The following is a 17332-nucleotide window of genomic DNA, read 5'->3' as shown; positions in this document are numbered from 1 at the left end:
TGTTCCTCGGAGGGCCCGCCCCTCTGAGCGCTTCTTCCGGGTGGGGCCCGGGGCCGAGGCGATGGCGCCCTGGGCGCTCCTCACCCCTGGGGTCCTGGTGCGGACCGGGCATACTGTGCTGACCTGGGGGATCACGTTGGTACTCTTCCTGCATGATACCGGTGAGCCGGAACCCTCGCGACCCCGGACCCACCCGATCCCGCGTGATTCCTCAGATGTTTGGGTCTCACTGAGTCCCTTGTCGAACCCCTCGGAGATCCTGGGATTTCCCCGACTCCTCCCGCGCCAGAGGCCCTCTCCCACCTCTCATTCCAAGAGCCACCTGCTTTCCGCCTAATACCCAGTTGATCTCTAATTAATCCCAGAATCTTCCTGATCCCTGCCAGATACCCTTGTCTGTCCCAGGACCCACCCGGTGCCCACCTGATCCGACGACCCGCTCGAGACCCCGTCTTCCCTGATCCTGGGACCCGCCCGACCCTTCCCAGGAATTGACTCCAAGATTCCGAGGATCAGCTAGATGAAGGGCTGGCATCCCGCCCACCCCATCCCTGCGTGGCCCTAGCTGCCCCAAGTCCGGGCTCCCCACCTTCAGGCAAGAGGACATGGCATAGGGGAGCAGCCTGTCCCTCTTGTTCTCATCCCTGTGAGCGCTCATTCATTCCACCCACCCACTTCCCTCCTTCCCCCTCTTTACCTGCCACAGGGCACCTTCAGCACAGGCTTTTGCCCTTCCTCACTACCACCACCACAAGCCCCACCCCTTCCTCCTCGCTACAGCCTAAACTCCTGGACCAGGGGCATTCTCACTTTCCTCCCAAGACCTGAGTCTCCTCCACTGGCTTCACCCCTTAGCCTAAAAACCTGCTCAGTCTCCCCACCTGAGAGAAACCCCCCACTCAACCTCCTTTTCTTCTCCACTCCCTTTTACAGTCAAGGGGCACCTGAGTTGTCCACACTCTGATATCTGGCTGGCTGTCTCCTGCCTCTCCCTGCTCAGCCCTCCACCCCTTTCCCCCAAACCTTCAGTCACCTCCATGGGCTGGACCCTGGAGGTGGCCTGGGCTCCCCTACAGCATTCCAACCTTCCAGCCACACCCTTCTCTATCTCTGTTTCTTGTGTATCTCTGACCTGGCCAGCCTCTTCCCATCTCAGAGCCAGAGTCCTCCTCCCTGTACCCCATATCCAGCCAAGTCTGGTCCCATCACCCCTTACCTCCAATCTGGCCAACCCCCCCTGCCATTACCCTTGCCCAGACATGCTCCTCTCTGTGTCCTGGATAGGCCTCCCCTCTGATCCATCTTTACTTTAGCACTAAGAAGGCTTTCAGAAACTTGCATGCTAAGTCGCTTCAGTCATGTCTGACTGTGCAAACCCATGGGCTGTAGCCCACCAGGCCCCTCTGTCCATGGGATTCTCCAGGCAAGAATACTGGAGTGGATTGCCATTCCCTCCTCCAGGGGATCTTCCCAACCCAGGGATGGAACTCGAGTCTCTTATCTCTCCTGCATTGGCAGGAGGCTTCTTTATTGTTAGCGCCACCTGGGAAGCAGTTCAGAAAAATATCTGACCCTGTAAGCTTCCATGGTTCCCTACTGCCCTCCAGAGATAGTGTAGATTAACTGCTTTTTTTCTCTTCTCCCAAACCTGAACTTCTCCCTCCTGCACCCTATGAAGTGGCCACACCCGACCATTCATCAAACCCCATTTCCAGGCCTTTGTTCAGCCAGGGACACACTTCCCGCCTCCAGTTGCACCCTCCCCCGCCACGCCGGGCCATGGTCCTGGCCTCACTCTCCCCTCTGGCCTCTCCAGCACTTCGGCAGTGGGAAGAGCAGGGGGAGCTGCTCCTGCCCCTCACCTTCCTGCTGCTCGTGCTGGCCTCCCTGCTGCTTTACCTGACCGTGTCACTCATGGACCCGGGCTACGTGAATGCCCTGCCTCAGCCCCAGGTAACTAGGAGGCCCAAAGCCCTCCTCCCTCCACCAGGGAACTCAAGACTCCAGGGAGTCTCATGCTAGACCTAGCTGAGAGCTTTCCTAGGGAATCCCAGGGAATTGTCTTGCCAGACCTAGGGCCCCGTCCTACAATGAGAAAATTGCCAAGGTCCAGAGGGGAAGTAACTGGCAAAAATCACACAACCTCGCAGTCCAGGGCACCCTGCCCCACTCTACCACCTCGATGACGCATGGGATGGGCCCCCAAATGTGCACACCCAGAGCTAAGCTGGCCCCCAAGGGAGATACCCACAAGTCTCATCTGCCTCCCAAGGGACCCCCATCTCATCCTCTGTCCCCCGTTTTTCAGGAGGAGGCCAAGGAAGAGCAGACAGCCATGGTTCCTCAGGCCATCCCCCTTCGGCGCTGCAGATACTGCACGGTGCTGGTGGGTGATGCGGGCACCTCCGTGGGAGGACTCGGGCAAGGCCTAGACTCTTTGGCCTCACCCCCCTCCTCCAGGAAGCCCTCCCAGATGCCAGCCCTGACCTCCCGCCCTCATTGCTGGGCCTAGAGGGGAGCCGGTGTTGAGGCCCAACTCCCTCTGTGCCCACAGCAACCCCTGCGGGCTCGGCACTGCCGTGAGTGCCGCCGCTGTGTCCGCCGCTATGACCACCACTGCCCCTGGATGGAGAACTGTGTGGGCGAGCGCAACCACCCGCTCTTCGTGGCCTACCTGGCGCTGCAACTGGTGGTGCTTCTGTGGGCCCTGTACCTGGCATGGTGGGTTTCCCTGGTGCCCTGGGTGTGGGGGAGGACCAGAACCCCCCAGGCTCCCTCTTCAGGGGCCTTGGACCCTCTCCCAAACGGCCGTTGCCTCGGGCGACCCCGCCCCCAGCTCTGGATCCTTGTTGCAGGTCTGGCCTCCGCTTCTTCCAGCCCTGGGGGCTCTGGCTGCGGTCCAGCGGGCTCCTGTTCGCCACCTTCCTGCTGTTGTCGCTCTTCTCCCTGGTGGCCGGCCTGCTCCTGGCCTCGCACCTCTACCTGGTGGCCAGCAACACCACCACCTGGGAGTTCATCTCCTCCCACCGCATCGCCTACCTCCGCCAGCGCCCTGGCAACCCCTTCGACCGTGGCCTGACCCGCAACCTGGCCCACTTCTTCTGTGGATGGCCCTCGGGGTCCTGGGAGACCCTCTGGGCCGAGGATGAGGAGGAGGAAGGCAGTAGCCAAGCTGTTTAGGGTCGCTGGAAGCCGGGGCCACCATCTTGTGCCTGAAAACCAGAGAGGCTGAACCCAGAGGGGTCGACCCTCCAAGGGCCTGGGGCTCCTCACTCCTGCCCACTCCTTCCAGGCCTCAGAGTAGAGCCGAGGGACTATACCCAGCCTCGGTGGGCAGCTCTGACCTCCCCAGGCAGAAGAAAAGGAAGAGGACCCATGGTGGAGGCTCAGGCACAAAGAGAGACCTGGGCTTCGGACATCTCCATCCCACCCCCCCAGCCAGGCTGCGTCCACTGCACAGTTTTATAAATTTAATGAACCATAAAGCAAGTCAAGTATTAAAAACAAACCATTCCTCACTGTGCCACGCTTTCTGGTCTAGGTCTCGCAGCAGGCAGGGGAGAGGAGGCTGGGAGAAGGGGGCGGGCAGCACTCCCCGGTGACTGAGCAGTGCCCACAACAGCAGCCCCATGTCCACCACCTCGAGCCCCAAGGGCCCATCAATCCCAGGGTGCCCAGGTGGGCAGACAGGTGGGCAAAGCAGAGGCTCAAACCATCCGGGGTGGGGGAGCGGGCAGGGGGTGGAGAGGCCGGGAGGCCCTCAGGGCTCCAGGAATCTCTCAGACACGAAGTCAAAGTCCCGGAAGGCAGCCTGCTGGCGGGCGGTGAGGGGACTGCGGGGGTCAGGTGGGGTCAGGGCAGGCGGCAGCCCCGTGAACTCGCCCTCGAAGTAGCGCAGGTCTGTGGGGCCGCAGAGGGTGGGCACAAAGGGGGGCTGGACGGCGCGGGCGAGCAGAGCCTGCCAGTCGGTGGTCTGGGGGCAAAGGCATACCTCAGATGATGGGAACAGCAGCCCCCGTGGGCCCTCGACCCCTCCCTCTGCGCCAGGCACTGGGACCACCATGGCACAACCGCTCACCCTGAAGAACGGCTGGGTCTTGATTTCCTCAGCATCTCGCTCGCCTGCCCCCAGGCGCTTCTCAGGGCACTTCTGGAGGAGCTGGGGGCGAGGACAGGGGTTCATTCAGGGCGCTCAGCCCCAGGCACTGCCCGCCTGCCCCCAACCTCTCGGGTAGGGAGTCCGGAGAGCCACGAGTAGCTCTCTGGCCCAGCCCAGGACCCTGCAGCAATTACCTTCTGAATAAGCTCGAGGCCTTGCACTGACAGAAAGCGGGGGTATGGGGCTTCCGCATTGACGATGCAGTCAAACACCTCCTCCTCGGTGTCCCCTGGAAATGGGCACTGCAGGGAGGGGGCTCAGCAGGGAGCGCCACCCCCCCACCTCCACCCAACCTGGGGGCCCCAGAAGCTCTCCCCATCCAACACTCACCTCGCCCACCAGCATCTCATAGAGCAGCACGCCCAGTCCCCACCAGTCCACAGCCCGCGTGTAGGCCTCCTGAGTCAGCACCTCGGGGGCCAGAAACTCCGGGGTGCCGCAGAAGGTGCTCGTCCGGTCCCCGAAGCCGATCCCTGCCAACCAACACCCACACTGATGCCAGCATGCTGTGGCAGCCACAAGAACCTCTGGTTGTAAGAATCAACCACCAACCCTTAGGACCCCATGCAAGGAACCTCGTGCCAAGCCCTGCCCCGCATCCTTGGAGGTGGGAACGGTTTTTATGCCACCTGATAGATGAGGAACATGAGTCTCAGCAAAGCCTGTGTGCCAGGGCCATGCAGAAAGCAGAACCCAGTGCCCTCTCCTAGCCCAGGCTCTCCCTCCGGCTGAGGCCAAGGGGGTCTTTCCAAGTTTTTAGGACGGGGAAGGACAAGCCAATGCATCTAGCTGGTCCCTGGAAGGAGGGCTGGGAGGCACATTTTCTGGAAGATGCCACTCGTTTGCCACCCTGCTGGCCTCGGTGGAGCGAGCAAGGCGGGAGGACACAGGCTCTTAAATGGGAGGCACCCACCTTCCTTACAAAGCCCAAAGTCCGCGATCTTCAGGAAACCCTGGGCGTCCAGGAGAAGATTATCCAACTTAAGGTCTCTGAGGGCAAGGCAGGGCAGACCCCGAAGGAGCTGAGAAGTGCCGAGGCCCAGGGAACAGCAGCCCCGCCTCATAGCAGCCCAGGAGGAGGGCAGCCCCTGACCCCCTTGCCTACTCCCCCAGCATCCTGGGGGCAAGTTACCTGTAAATGATCTTCTGCTCGTGTAAGAACTGCAGCCCCAGGACCACACAGGCCAGATAGAACCTGGAGGGTTGGTGCAGGGGGGAGTTCAGGCCCAGGACTGTGGGAGACAGGGCAGGGAGGCACCAGGGTGGCCATGGCCTGGGGACCCCCGATATCCCTGCCAGCGTCAGATGTGGGCGAGAGGCTGGGAGGAGCCTCATGGGGCAGGGGTGGTGCTCCTCCTGATAACAGCCTACCCTTCCCAGGCCCTTAGATTGTGCCAGGAATGACACCAAATGTCCACATGCCCATCCTGGCATTCTCCTGGCAGCCTCCGTTGGTCCCCTCATGCCTATTTTTTTTTTAATTTTTAAAAAATGTTATGCATTTTTTTTTGACTGTGCTGGGTCTTCGTCGCTGTGCACGGGCTTCCTCTAGTTGCAGTGAGCAGGGGCTACTCTTCACTGTGGTGCCTGGGTTTCTCATTGCGGTGAATTGCAGGTAATGATAACTGTTTCATAGGTTCAGCTACAGAGCATGGGCTCAAGGTGTGCGGGCTTCAGTAGTTGCAGCCCTTGGGCTCGGTAGTTGCTCTGAGACATGTGAGATCTTCCTGGACAAGGAATCGAACCTGTGTCCCCTGCACTCACAGGCGGGTTCTTAAGCATTAGACCACCCAGGGAAGCCTCATCATGACTATTTTTTTAAAAGGATCTGAGACTCCTGGTAAACAACCCACCCTGGGTCACAGGGCTGACACGTGAATCTGGGCTCCAGAGTCCACACTCTGGTGGGCAAGACATAACAACGCCATCTGTCAGTCCCTTACTGCTCACCAGTCCCTAGGCGCTGCAATTTTAAATGTTATGTCTGATGCACCAAGCCTATAAAGCAGTTATCATTATTCCCAGTTCACCGCCATATACACTGAGATCTGAGGTCACAAAGGCTGTGAGGGCTTGATAACCAAGATGTGAACCGGGACCTCCCTGACTGCACGTGCTCTTTGGCTGATGGGCACCCTAGAGGAAGCAGGATGAAGGGGCCGCCAGGGACAGAGGGCCCAGGGAAAGCTGGCAGGAAGAGGTGAGAGGGGGACCCACCGGGCCTGGGGCTCAGGGAAGACGTCCTCATGGATCTGCATCATGAGGTCACCGCCAGGCGCGAACTCGGTGACGAAGCAGGCATGGCTGGAGGTCTGGAAGCAGGCGAGCAGGGGAAGCAGGAATGGATGCCCTGTGCAGCCCACAGCCTCGAGGATTCGCTTCTCACAGTACAGGCTGCAAGAGTAGGGCGTGGGTTTTACAGGCAAGGAGGGAACCCAAAAGGGAACTAAGACCTCCCCTGGCTGTGCCCTGTCACCCACACAACTCCCCTGGGTCACTGGCTCTTAAAACTGCCAAGCAGGTAGAGTGACGGTTCATATGTACCTGGGGCTGGCACAGGGCTCGAACTTGTACCCCCACCCTGTTCCCATTTCACAGATGAGGAACCTGAGGTGCACAGAGAGGAGACCTGCCCAAGGGCACACAGTTCACAACTGCAGTTGCTAATAAAAGAGCCCAGGCCTGGCTGGCCCCACAGGGTCACTTCTTCGAAGCCCCAGCAGCATTCAGCTGCCTTCTGGAGCCACCAGCACAGCCCAGGCCTGCAGTCCTGAGTTCTCTCCAGACACCGGGGTGCTGGGAGACCCCCAACCTCAACACACACCTCTCAATCTCGTCCCGGCTCAGCACCTCCTGCTTCTTCAGTGCTTTGATGGCATAGTATTGCCCCGTCCCCTTGAACTGGACCAAGAGGACCTGGGGACCAGAGAGAGGTTTGGGCTCCAGGTGGGCAGTACAGGAGCCTGCTTCCCCTGCCCACTGCCCCCCAGAGCCCAGAGCCCTCTAGCAAATGTGCTGGGGGTTGCCCACCCGCTTCCGCTGCACCTCTTCAGCCCCTTACCTTCCCAAAGTGGCCCCGGCCCAGCACGGCCAAGCAGCGGAAGTCCTGAAGCCGGGGGGGTTTCCTGCAAGAGAGACGGTACAGGAAGCCCCCAGAACAAGGAAGGGCTGGGCCTCCACCAGGAGTTGCTCCAAACCCCCTGTGTTCAATCCTGGGTGGTCCCCCTCTAGTGGGGAGCTGCAGAGCCCGGGGTGGGGCAGGGTTCCCGGGACTGCAGTTTCCTGGGGTCTGGCAGGCAGGCTGAGCTCAATAATGTGGGTTCAGCGAGTGAGAACCTGAGAGCAAGCCAAGGAGCCCAGGGTGAGATGTGAACATCTGACATGCAAATACCCAGATGAGTGGATAAAATGTCTCAAACACCGAGGTGAGCCCGCCGGGGTACCTGGTAGCCGGGGCTGGCAGAGGCGGCTCGAGTCGAATCCTGGGCTCCATGTGGGGGCGTTTGGTGCGCTGCAAGGGGAGAGGGTCTCAAGGCAGAGCAAGGCTTCCTTCCCTCCAGCCTTGCCACCCGACCTGGGCAGCGCCCAGGGTGACCAACCCTGCCCTGCTGCCCCTCACCGGCATCTCTTCGGGGGTTGGCTCCTGGGCCAAGTAGAGGCGAGGGGGCTTGGGTGGGGGTTGGATCTCTTCTCGCAAGGGGGTCTTCTTGGGTGGGAAGTTACTGTGGGATAGAAGCAGACATATACTGGGCACAGACAGCTGGAACAGTGGCGGGCAGGGAGGGCGGGGGTGGACACACAGCCACGCGAGACAGACAGACAGATCAGAGGGTGAGCCATGGGGCAGGCACCATCTGCGTCTGGAGAGAGGTGACACTGCAGGGAAGCAGGCAGCCTGGGGTGAGCAAGGCTCCTCACCTGGGCGAGTCGGGATTGGTGGCCCGCTGGGGTGTGGCTGGGGTCTGGGAGCACGTTTTGGGGGGGCTGATGGTGCTTGGGGAGCTGCAGGGCGGCAGCAGGCTCATGACCAAGCGCCCCCAGGCCGCCATGCTGAGGTTCATCTGGGAAGCCCTCAGGAAGTCCTGACCTGGGGCAAAAGCGGCCTCAGTCTCGAGGTCTCTGGAGGGGCCCAGCCCTGTTCCCTGTTCGCCAGCCTTCCATACCTCTGCGTTTTGAGAAAATGCGTTTCTGCCTCTGCAGTCGGGGCCTCCTCTCAATGACAGGGTCACAGAAGGTCACCTGTGGGGGCAGGGGGCAGGGCTGAAGACCAGTCCCCTCCCACCTGCCAACCTGCCCTGGGCACCTCCTCGGCCTCCAGGATCCCAGCCTGAGCCCGTTGTCAACAGATGCAAGAGCTACAGGGATTCAGAGAGAATGGATTCAGCATCCTCACTGGTACCAGGAGGGGAACTGAGGCCTGGAGAAGAAAGGGACTTGTCCAGGGTCGTGCATGCGGTGGGGCGGTCAGGACAAGGAGAGGCCGTTCCTCTCCTGTGAAGTCCTCAGAGAGCGGCTGGGAATCTTTCATCCCTGGAGAGCTCCTCCCTCAGGGCCTCAATTTCCACTCCTAGCTATGGGTTGGTGGGGGAGCACAGTCTCCAAGGCCCCTCTCGCACTAACAGAGCCAGGGGCCCGTGAGGTCAGAAGGCAGGGGCCGGGAGGCACCTGGGCGAAGAGCAGTCCCTGTGGCACCAGGCTGAGGGACAGCTGGTGACAGGCATTGTCCAGGAAGTCCTCCAGCCTCAGGAAGGCCACGCCGCACAGCTGCCTCCAGTCCCGCCAGTGGACCCCGATCTCCAGCTCCCGGGCCTACACAGGGAGGCCAAACTGAGTCGGGGGAGCCTGGCACCAGCCACTACCCATCCAGCTTTCCACCCTGCTGCCACGATCACCCCCATCCACACAAGGGCAGCCTCACCCGCTCCAGGGCGATGACAAAGTTCTGGTCCCAGGACTGCTTGGCCACAGGCCCCCAGCCTGTCTGGCCCACAACGCGATTGTCCACCTTCAACACAGCCAGCACCTCACCTGCAAGGCCAGAGGCGGGGCTCAGAGCAGGCCAGCGGTGGTGGGGGGACCTTCGCGTTCCCCAGCTCCCCGGGCCCCCTACTCACTGGCCAGCTCGCCTCCCCCACGCTGCTGCTTGGCTCTGCTCCGAAGCCAGCCTTGGGAGGGGCTCCCGGCCAGCGCGGCCGCAGGGGAACGTCCAGGCACCGCTATCAGCAGCTGCTCACAGCCCAGGAGGCGGACCTGCAGCGTCCCTGTTGGGGAGCGTAGTGAGGGGCCATCATCGGACACCATCCTCCAAGGGGTCGCTGGGACCCCAGGAATGCTGCCTTCTCACGGAGGTAGCAAACCAAGAGCCTGCTCGCCTTAGGCCTCAGCAGCCACCTGGGGGACACCCTGGGGGCCGACCAACTGGTCCTCCCCTCCTGCCAGCCCTCTATGTGTGGGAAGAAGCAGGGACACAGAGGCAGAGGAGTCAGACTCAGACCTCAGTCCGCATGCTGCCAGGGCTCTGGGCCTAGGGAGCACCATGCCAGGTTCGAGAGCCCCAGAGGAGCAGGGTGCCTGGCCAGCCACCTCTTCCCAGGGCCTGTTTCCCCATCCATTCAGTGGAAAGGAGTGCCAACTCAGCCCCACTTCCTGCCGTGGGTACCCGTGTGTTTTGCCAACCAAGTGGGTTCATTCTGAGGTTCAGTAGAGATTTGTCCCTCCAAGGGTAGAGGAAGCAGTAGGACTCTAGCAGCTCTTGAGGCCACACATGGGGCCGAAGAGCACCATTTAGGGAGTCGGGGCCTGGAGGGTTATACTCCCATAGACCTTGTAAACCGAGGCAGTGCTCAGGATGGGAAGGTCATCCTAGAAAGAATGACTGGAGGAATGTGGGTGTTTAGCTGGAAGACAGCTTATGGGGTAGCTTCAAGTACCTGAATTTTAGGCCTTTTAACAAGCCCTAGAGTTGGTTGGATAGCATCACCAACAAACACAAACTTGGAAAAACTCTGGGAAATAGTGAGGGACAGGGAGGCCTGGTGTGCTGTAGTCCATGCAGTTACAAAGACTCAGACAGGGCTTAGCAAGGGAACAACAAATAAGACCTTGCCCTCACCTTTCCCAACTTGTTGACTTGGTCAACTCCCATAAGCCCTTCAAGGACATGCCTCCCCCTCCAAGAAGCATTCCTTGGTTCCCCAAGGCCAGGTGAGGGGGCCCGTGCAGTCCCTGTACTTTTCCCCTTCAGCTCTGCTCACAATGGGACGAGGCCTATCTATTCTGTACCAGCTCTGTGCAGGCAGGGGCTGGGCCCTCTAGTTGGCACTGGGTCCCAGGTGGGAAGCTCAGGGCTTCCATAGTGTCGGATCCACTTGGGATAAGGAAGAACTTTCTAATAGTGAAAACTGCCCAGAACTGGGTACCAAGGTCTCCAGGGCTGTGAGCTCCCTAACACTGTCAAGTCCAGCCTAACACTCTCATGGTTCCTCATTGAAACACACTGAGGCAGAATTTTGGAGAAGATTTTCAATCCTGGCTTCACCATCCCTTAGCTGTGTGACCTTGGGTGACTAACACCCCTTCTCCAGACCTCAGTTTATCACTCTGTCAAATGGGGGTGATAACATCACCTACTTCATAGGGTTGGTGTGAAAATTCAAGCACTTCACATGCAACAACTCACTGAATTGTCACACCAGTCCTATGAAGTAGGAGCTGTTACCACCCCCATTTGACAGAGTGATAAACTGAGATCTGGAGACGGGGTATCAGTCGCCCAAGGTCACACAGCTAAGGGATGGTGAAGCCAGGATTGGAAATCTTCTCCAAAATTCTTCCCCACTGAGTTCCAGGCTCCTCCCTGGAAGGGAAGGAGAGCTTTGAAGTAGGATGGGCTCCCAGGTACCTGTCATGGCGGTGGGCTTCACAAGCGTCCCTGAAGGCTGCGGGTTCCCAGACGCAGCAGTCCGCAGCTCCCGGGCCACTCTGCCGCGCAGAGGGTGGGCAGGAGGCAGTCTCTCCAGCAGCTGCTCCAAGGCCAGCCGCAGGAGGTCCAGTTTCTGGCAGGACTCCTGGAGCTGGGCCTGAGCCTGCAGGAGGCATAGGGGCAGGGGATACAGGGCCCTGGGGTAATGGCAGGGGCGGTGGCTCAGGCCACCCAGAGACACTCTGGATGAGGTCTAGACTAGTGGTCCCCAACCTTTTTGACACCTGGGACTGGTTTTGTGGAAGACAATTTTTCCACGGACTGGAGGTGGGAGGGATGGTTTTAGGACAATTCAAGCGCATGACATTTTTGTGAAGCTGAAGCTCCAATACTTTGGCCACCTGATGCGAAGAGCCGAATCATTAGAAAAGACCCTGATGCTGGGAAAGATTGAGGGCAGGAGGAGAAGAGGACAACAGAGGACGAGATGGTTGGATGGCATCACTGACTCGATGGACATGAGTTTGAGCAAGCTCCGGGAGATGGTGAAGGACAGGGAGGCCTGACATGCTGCAGTCCATGTGGTCGCAAAGAGTCAGACACGACTGAGCGGCTAAACAACATTTTTGTGCACTTTACTTCTAATCTAATGCTGCCGCTGATCTGACAGGAGGTACCAGTCCGCGGCCTGGAAGTTGGAGACCCCTGATCTAGACAAGAATGTGTCTTCTGGGCTTCCCTGGCGGCTGAGTGGTAAAGAATTTGCCTGCCAGTGCAGGAGACATGGGTTCGATCCCTGGTCTGGGAAGATTCCACATGCCTTGGGGCAACTAAGCCACGCACCACAGTTATAGAGCCTGTGCTCTAGAGCCCGAGAGCCACAACTACTGAGCCCTGAATCCTTGTGCCCTGCAGCCTGTGCTCTGCAACAAGAGAAGCCACCACAGTGAGAAGCCTACAAACCGCAACTAGAGAGTAGCCCCCGCTCACCACTACAGAAAAGCCCAAGCAGCAACAAAAGACTCAGCAGAGCCAAAAAGAAAGAAAGAAGGAAAATTATATGTATAAAAAGAATGTGCCTCCTGTTCCCTCATGGCCATTGCTCACGTGGTCCATGATACCCATCGAGCGGTATCACGGCCACTACAAAGGGTGGTACCAGTCAGACAGGAAGCACGGTCTGACCTCGGCCAGCACCTTGCGGTCCTGCGTTCGCCGGCTACCGAGCAGCTTCACCACGTTCTTGGCGCCCTCAGCCACAGCAGCCTCGATGCGTAGACGGTGCCGTAGTTCCTCTACCATCAGCTCAGGACCTGGGAGGAGGAGGGGTCAGCCTCAGGTCCCTGCCCTGCTCCGCCCTGCCCAGCCCCCTTGGCCAGGCCTCACCTGGCTCAGGGGACCCGCTGGCCTCCAGGCTACTGATCTTCATTCGCAGCAGGGCCACCTTCAGCTGGCTGTCCTGGAGCATCTGCTGGGCGGCCGCCAGCAGCTTCCTCTCCTATAGGGTTGCAACACATACCCCATCGGGCCAGGACTAGGCCAGAGCCTTCCTGGTCAGACTGGGGACTGGACCAAGCCTCCTCCATCAGTCTGAGTTGAAGCTAAGCCTCCCTCAGTAGACCAGATAACTACAGCCAGTTCAGCTCAGTTCAGTCGCTCAGTCGTGTCCAACTCTTTGTGACCCCATGGACTGCAGCACTCCAGGCCTCCCTGTCCATCGCCAACTCCCGGAGTTTACCCAAACTCCTGTCCATTGAGTCGGTGATGCCATCCAGCCATCTCTTCCTCTGTTGTCCCCTTCTCCTCCCGCCTTCAATCTTTCACAGCATCAAGGTCTTTTCCAATGAGTCAATTCTTCGCATCAGGTGGCCAAAATATTGGAGTTTCAGCTTCAGCATCAGTCCTTCCAGTGAATATTCAGGCTTGGTTTCCTTTAAGATGGACTGCTTGGAACTCCTTGCAGTTCAAGGGACTCTCAAGAGTCTTCTCCAACACCACAGTTCAAAAGCATCATTTCTTCAGAGTTCAGCTTTCTTTATAGTCCAACTCTCACATCCATACATGACTACTGGAAAAACCATAGCCTTGACTAGACGGACCTTTGTTGGCAAAGTAAGGTCTTTGCTTTTTAATATTTTTTATATTTTATTTTTAAAAATTATTTATTTATTATTATGTTGGGGGGCCCAGGCCACATGGCATGTGAGCATCTCAGTTCCCCGACTAGGGATCGAACCCGCACCCCTTGCATTAGAAGTGCAGTTTTAACCAGGAAGCTTCCAAGCCTCCCTTTTTAGACTAGCTCTGCAACAGAGCCTCCCTCATCAGACTAGACAAGGAAGGGCTCAGGTCAAGCCTCCATTTCCACATCATGCTGGGAGTTGGGACAGGAGCTGGGACTTCCCTACTAGAGTTGGGGTTGGGCTGGGATTTCCCATCACCCTGCTGTTTTGCCTTCTTTGTTAGACAAAGGATTGGAGTCAAGATGAGATTTGGGGCCTGCCTCCCCCATCAGACTAAGGGTAGAGTATCTCCCTTACAGGATCAATGGCTAGGCTGCATTTCCCTATCAGATTAGGGGCTGGATCACTACCTTCTGGAATAATCTGAGAACACAATCTCTTCCCCCCAGGGGGCCTTACCTTGGGAGTGCCGCTGGCGTAGGTGTGGGTCATGTTCTCAGCCCCCTGCTTGACCTTCAGCTCCACCTGCAGCTGCCTCTGTAGAGCTTCCAGGTGCCGGGCCCTTGCCTGCTCGGCCAGCGGCCGAGGTCCTGAGGCCGCGGGCTCTGTGTGCAGAGTGTGGGGCACATGAACGCCTCCCCCAGAGCCGAGAGCCCTCCCCACCCTCCAATGCCTCGCTCGCTCCTCTCCAGCCCTCTTGGGAAGGGCTCTCTCAAGAGAAGCTCTGAGAGTAGGTCAGAGCCAAGATCAAGGAGCTGGGTCAACTTGGCACTTCCCGTCCCGAGGGGCCTCCTCATGCTCCTCACTCACCAGCCGGGCCCAGCCCAGGCCCGGGCAGCAGGATACGGGCATGAAGCTCCCGCAGCTCCCCATGCAGCTGCTCCAGGCGGCGGTTGGACGACCGCAGCAGCTGCTGCACGTGGCCCAGCTGGCGGCGGTCTGTGGCCACCCGCCGCAGGTTTTCCACACCCTCCTTGATCTTCAGCTCCTTCTGGATGGCCCGGCGGATCACCTCTTTCTCATCCTCCAGGGGCTGATGGCCTGCCCCAGGCTGTCAGAAGGCAGAGGGATCAGGCCTCTGGGCCCCACCTCCAAAGCCTCCGCTCATCACAGAAGGAGCGGGGAGAGAAGCAGGTGTGGATGGCACCTAGGACTGACTGACCCACAGGGTGCCACTCTGACCTCAGAGCGAGTATCCCTAAGCCAGATGGATGCCCCAAGGCTATTTATCCAGCCCACACTCCTGTCGTCTGCCATCAGAGAGAAGGGAAGAGGAAAAAAAAAACTGTTAACATTTATAGGGTGTTCTGTTCTAAGACCTGTGCAGATATGAACCTGTCGAACCTGAGAGCAAGCCCGTGAGGTAGGTGCAGTTATCAGCCCCATTTTACAGATGAGGAAACAGACACAGAGAGGTGACATAATTGCCCAAGGCCGAAACACAGAGATGGAGAGGCACTGGCTCTTGGGCCCCAGTCTTTCCCTGCCAGCCACACGTAGTCAGGCTGCTCTCAAGTCTAGGATCCACACTAAGGTCTGATGGCCAGAAAAGAGACCCAGGGGACTTCCCTGGTAGTCCAGTGGTTAAGAATCCGCCTTCCAATGCAGGTGACTCAGGTTCAATCCCTGGTCACAGAACTGAGATCCCATATGCTGCAGGGCAACTAAGCCCGCACTCCACGACTAGAGAGCCCACAACAAGAGAAAAACCCATGTGCCGCAACAAAGACCCAGAACAACCAAAATATTTTAAAATAACTTAAAAAAAAAAGAGGCTCGGCACTGAGAAGGGACCCCCCCGAGGTCAGACAGACAGGGCATTCCGTGGCCTGAGTAGAAGAAGCCAGGGCTGCTCCCTTGAGGGTCTGACCCCTCAGGTGGCAAAGTAGAGGCCCAGTGGGGCTGAGGAGGTCTCCAGGGGCCCACTCCCAGTGCAGCTCAGCTCTTGGGAGGAAGTGGAAGGCTCTCTCACCACTTCACCCCAAGTGGGAGCAAGAAGAGGAAAATCTCTTTCCCAGAGGCCATTTCAAACCAACCAGTGCCAAAGCTGACTTCAGCCCAGGGTAACTCATGACACCCCCACCCCAAGGACTCTCTGAGATCTTCCATCTTACCTCTCGGCGCTCCATCTCCCGCGCCCAGTGGAAGGGGTGGCCACCCTAGTCTCAAGGACCCCCACCCCAGGCCTCCTCCTGCCTGCTGGCCCGGCTGTCAGAGGGCAGGGGCGGGCCTCAGGAAATCCTTTGAGGGCCTTAGGCCAGAGGGCCAGAGCCAAAGGCCTGAGCAAACAAAGATCTCATGGAGCTGGGGGCCCGGCACCGGGGTCCTGAGTCACCCAGCTGCCGCTGCTGGGCGGAGATTAACAGGAAATCGGAAAATGTGTACAAGCCACGGCGGGAACAGGCCGAGGGACCTCCGGAGGAAGGGGGAGGGAAGGAGGGGGCAGACACAGTCCTGAGAGTTGCCCAAGGGGTGGGGGCACTCAAGGAGTCTTCTGAAGAACACTTCACCCGTGAGCCGAGCGGAGCCCGCGGTCCTGCCGGCTCCGGGCTGGAATCCCGCCAAGTGCGCACACACCTCTCCTTTTCCGCTGGGCGTCTGGGGCCCGATCTTGTACACAGACGTCCCCATCCCCCTTTGCCTCGACACCTCCCCTCCACCCCCACCCCGCTGGCCCCCAATAACGAAACACACAGCCTTAGTCCCAGGGCCCAGGGAACCTACTGCTGGAACCCCGCCCCCTCGCCATTTGGGCTGGAAGCCTCCGTGCACCCGGAGGTTCCCGCCCGGGCCGCTGGACTATGTCCCTCCCCCGGGGGTCCCCCCAACCCCGCCTGTGTACTCCGGGAGGAACCCCACAAACTACGCGGGGTCGGCGTCCTCCGCCTGCTGATCACATGCTTCTCTTCCCCCCCGCCCCGAGAAGTAGTCCCCGTGTGCCTGCACCCGCCCCCTTTGCGGTCCCAGCGGGTGCTCATCGACCTTAGAGTCCTACCTGGTAGAATAGATTTTAAGGAAACTCTCGGGCCCACCCTTGGTGGCCCTGACTGCGGATTCAGATGTGCTCATGGGCTGGCCCGACGGAGGCTCTGAGTCACTGGGAGGTAATTTGGGGACATTTCCAGGGGGGGCAGAAACCACTTACACCCCCCCATCCCCCCCAGGACTCAGATCTGCTCTGTGGAGGTGTAGGGGGCCCAAGGCAGGGGACTGGGAAGGGACACGGGAAGGGGTCTGGGGGGCGCGGCCGGAGCCCGGGGCAGTGAACGAGCACCCCCCCGAATCCACCCCCCACCCTGGCCCACGCCCACAGCCCGTCCTTTCCGGGCGCCGTTCACCTGCCGCTGCGCCCCCTCCTCCATGGCGCCGCTCCCGCTGCTCGGCCCCTCCTCTCGACCACTCCGGTTCCGGAAGCCCCGGCCCCCGCCGCCAGGGCTTTCCAACTTGAAACTTCCCGGGAAGTCGCGCCGGAGACGCGGAATCCGGCGCCCCCTCCCGAGCTCCGCTGGCCCTAACAGGAGCCGGGGATCAGCGCCGCCCCTCGGCAGCGCGGGATCGAGCCCCACTGCAGACCCCGAGGCCCCGGATCCGACGTCCCCGCGGAATTTGGAACTCAGGGCGCCTCATCTGGGGCCGAGGTTCCCGCTCCCGTGCGACACTGGGCCCCGCCCCGGGATACAAGGCCAGAAAGGGACATTTCCCGGGCCGGGGGTTCTCCAGTCGCCGCCGGGTCGCAGCAGCCAAAGGGGCAGGCCCAGGTGCGGACAGCGCCGCCTGCCGGCCTCGGGGCAAGGCCTGTGTGGCCGGTCCACTCCGGGCCGGGTCAGCCTCCTCTTCCTCGGAACCCCGCCACGACCTGGCTCCCGCCCGAAGAAATCTCTCCTTCTCTCCCATGTCATTGGTGTAAAATGGGCTAATATCATACCTGTCGCCCCCTAAGAAGTCTTGGCCCTGTCGCTAGACACTGTAAAAATGTATATGTGGGAAAATAAAGCCTTACCCAATCGATACCAAATTAGGAATGAATCCAAAATCTCTCAGGACCTACCCCCCCCACCCCCTCCATCA

The 17332-nt window shown here is 59.6% G+C and overlaps 2 protein-coding genes across 8 annotated transcripts; one reads left to right on the top strand and one right to left on the bottom strand.

The window, feature by feature from the left end:
* The first annotated feature begins 1 nt into the window (after position 1).
* ZDHHC12 (zinc finger DHHC-type palmitoyltransferase 12) lies at positions 2-3522 on the top strand. 2 transcript variants are annotated; one of them, XM_055541328.1, is made up of 5 exons: positions 2-161; positions 1817-1953; positions 2309-2386; positions 2555-2721; positions 2856-3522. In XM_055541328.1, the coding sequence occupies exons 1-5, from the start codon at positions 62-64 to the stop codon at positions 3178-3180; spliced, it is 807 nt and encodes a 268-aa protein (XP_055397303.1). In that variant the 5' UTR covers positions 2-61; the 3' UTR covers positions 3181-3522. The 2 variants fall into 2 exon arrangements, with proteins under 2 accessions (XP_055397303.1, XP_055397304.1); XM_055541329.1 differs by having other exon boundaries at positions 2878-3079.
* Positions 3458-17154, bottom strand: PKN3 (protein kinase N3). 6 transcript variants are annotated; one of them, XM_055541319.1, is made up of 22 exons: positions 16603-17154; positions 14075-14315; positions 13724-13869; positions 12468-12579; positions 12267-12394; positions 11061-11244; positions 9274-9420; positions 9078-9187; positions 8825-8968; positions 8323-8398; positions 8078-8246; positions 7779-7881; positions 7603-7670; positions 7221-7284; positions 6984-7075; positions 6377-6553; positions 5292-5354; positions 5073-5149; positions 4490-4632; positions 4294-4401; positions 4079-4159; positions 3458-3973 (listed from the first exon to the last, which is right to left on the bottom strand). In XM_055541319.1, exons 1-22 carry the CDS (start codon positions 16624-16626, stop codon positions 3761-3763), a joined length of 2670 nt encoding a protein of 889 aa, XP_055397294.1. In that variant the 5' UTR covers positions 16627-17154; the 3' UTR covers positions 3458-3760. The 6 variants fall into 6 exon arrangements, with proteins under 6 accessions (XP_055397294.1, XP_055397300.1, XP_055397296.1 ...); XM_055541325.1 differs by having other exon boundaries at positions 4123-4159; XM_055541321.1 differs by having other exon boundaries at positions 4294-4388.
* Positions 17155-17332: the final 178 nt, after the last annotated feature.

Source organism: Bubalus kerabau, chromosome 11, assembly GCF_029407905.1.
Source record: "Bubalus kerabau isolate K-KA32 ecotype Philippines breed swamp buffalo chromosome 11, PCC_UOA_SB_1v2, whole genome shotgun sequence".
Lineage (NCBI taxonomy): Eukaryota > Metazoa > Chordata > Mammalia > Artiodactyla > Bovidae > Bubalus > Bubalus kerabau.
This window is presented reverse-complemented; position numbering and strand designations above follow the sequence as displayed.

What these genes read in the sequence shown, in the direction of transcription:
- ZDHHC12 (XM_055541328.1), top strand. Translation starts at nt 62, where the DNA reads ATGGCGCCCTGGGCGCTCCTCACCCCTGGGGTCCTGGTGCGGACCGGG. An exon ending in ACTCTTCCTGCATGATACCG is followed by an intron (nt 162 to 1,816) that starts GTGAGCCGGAAC and finishes TGGCCTCTCCAG; the next exon opens with CACTTCGGCAGTGGGAAGAG. An exon ending in ATGCCCTGCCTCAGCCCCAG is followed by an intron (nt 1,954 to 2,308) that starts GTAACTAGGAGG and finishes CCCGTTTTTCAG; the next exon opens with GAGGAGGCCAAGGAAGAGCA.
- PKN3 (XM_055541319.1), bottom strand. Translation starts at nt 16,626, where the DNA reads ATGGAGGAGGGGGCGCAGCGGCAG. An exon ending in CAGCGGGTCCCCTGAGCCAG is followed by an intron (nt 12,395 to 12,467) that starts GTGAGGCCTGGC and finishes TCCTCCTCCCAG; the next exon opens with GTCCTGAGCTGATGGTAGAG. An exon ending in TTCCCTGAGCCCCAGGCCCG is followed by an intron (nt 5,355 to 6,376) that starts GTGGGTCCCCCT and finishes CCAACCCTCCAG; the next exon opens with GTTCTATCTGGCCTGTGTGG.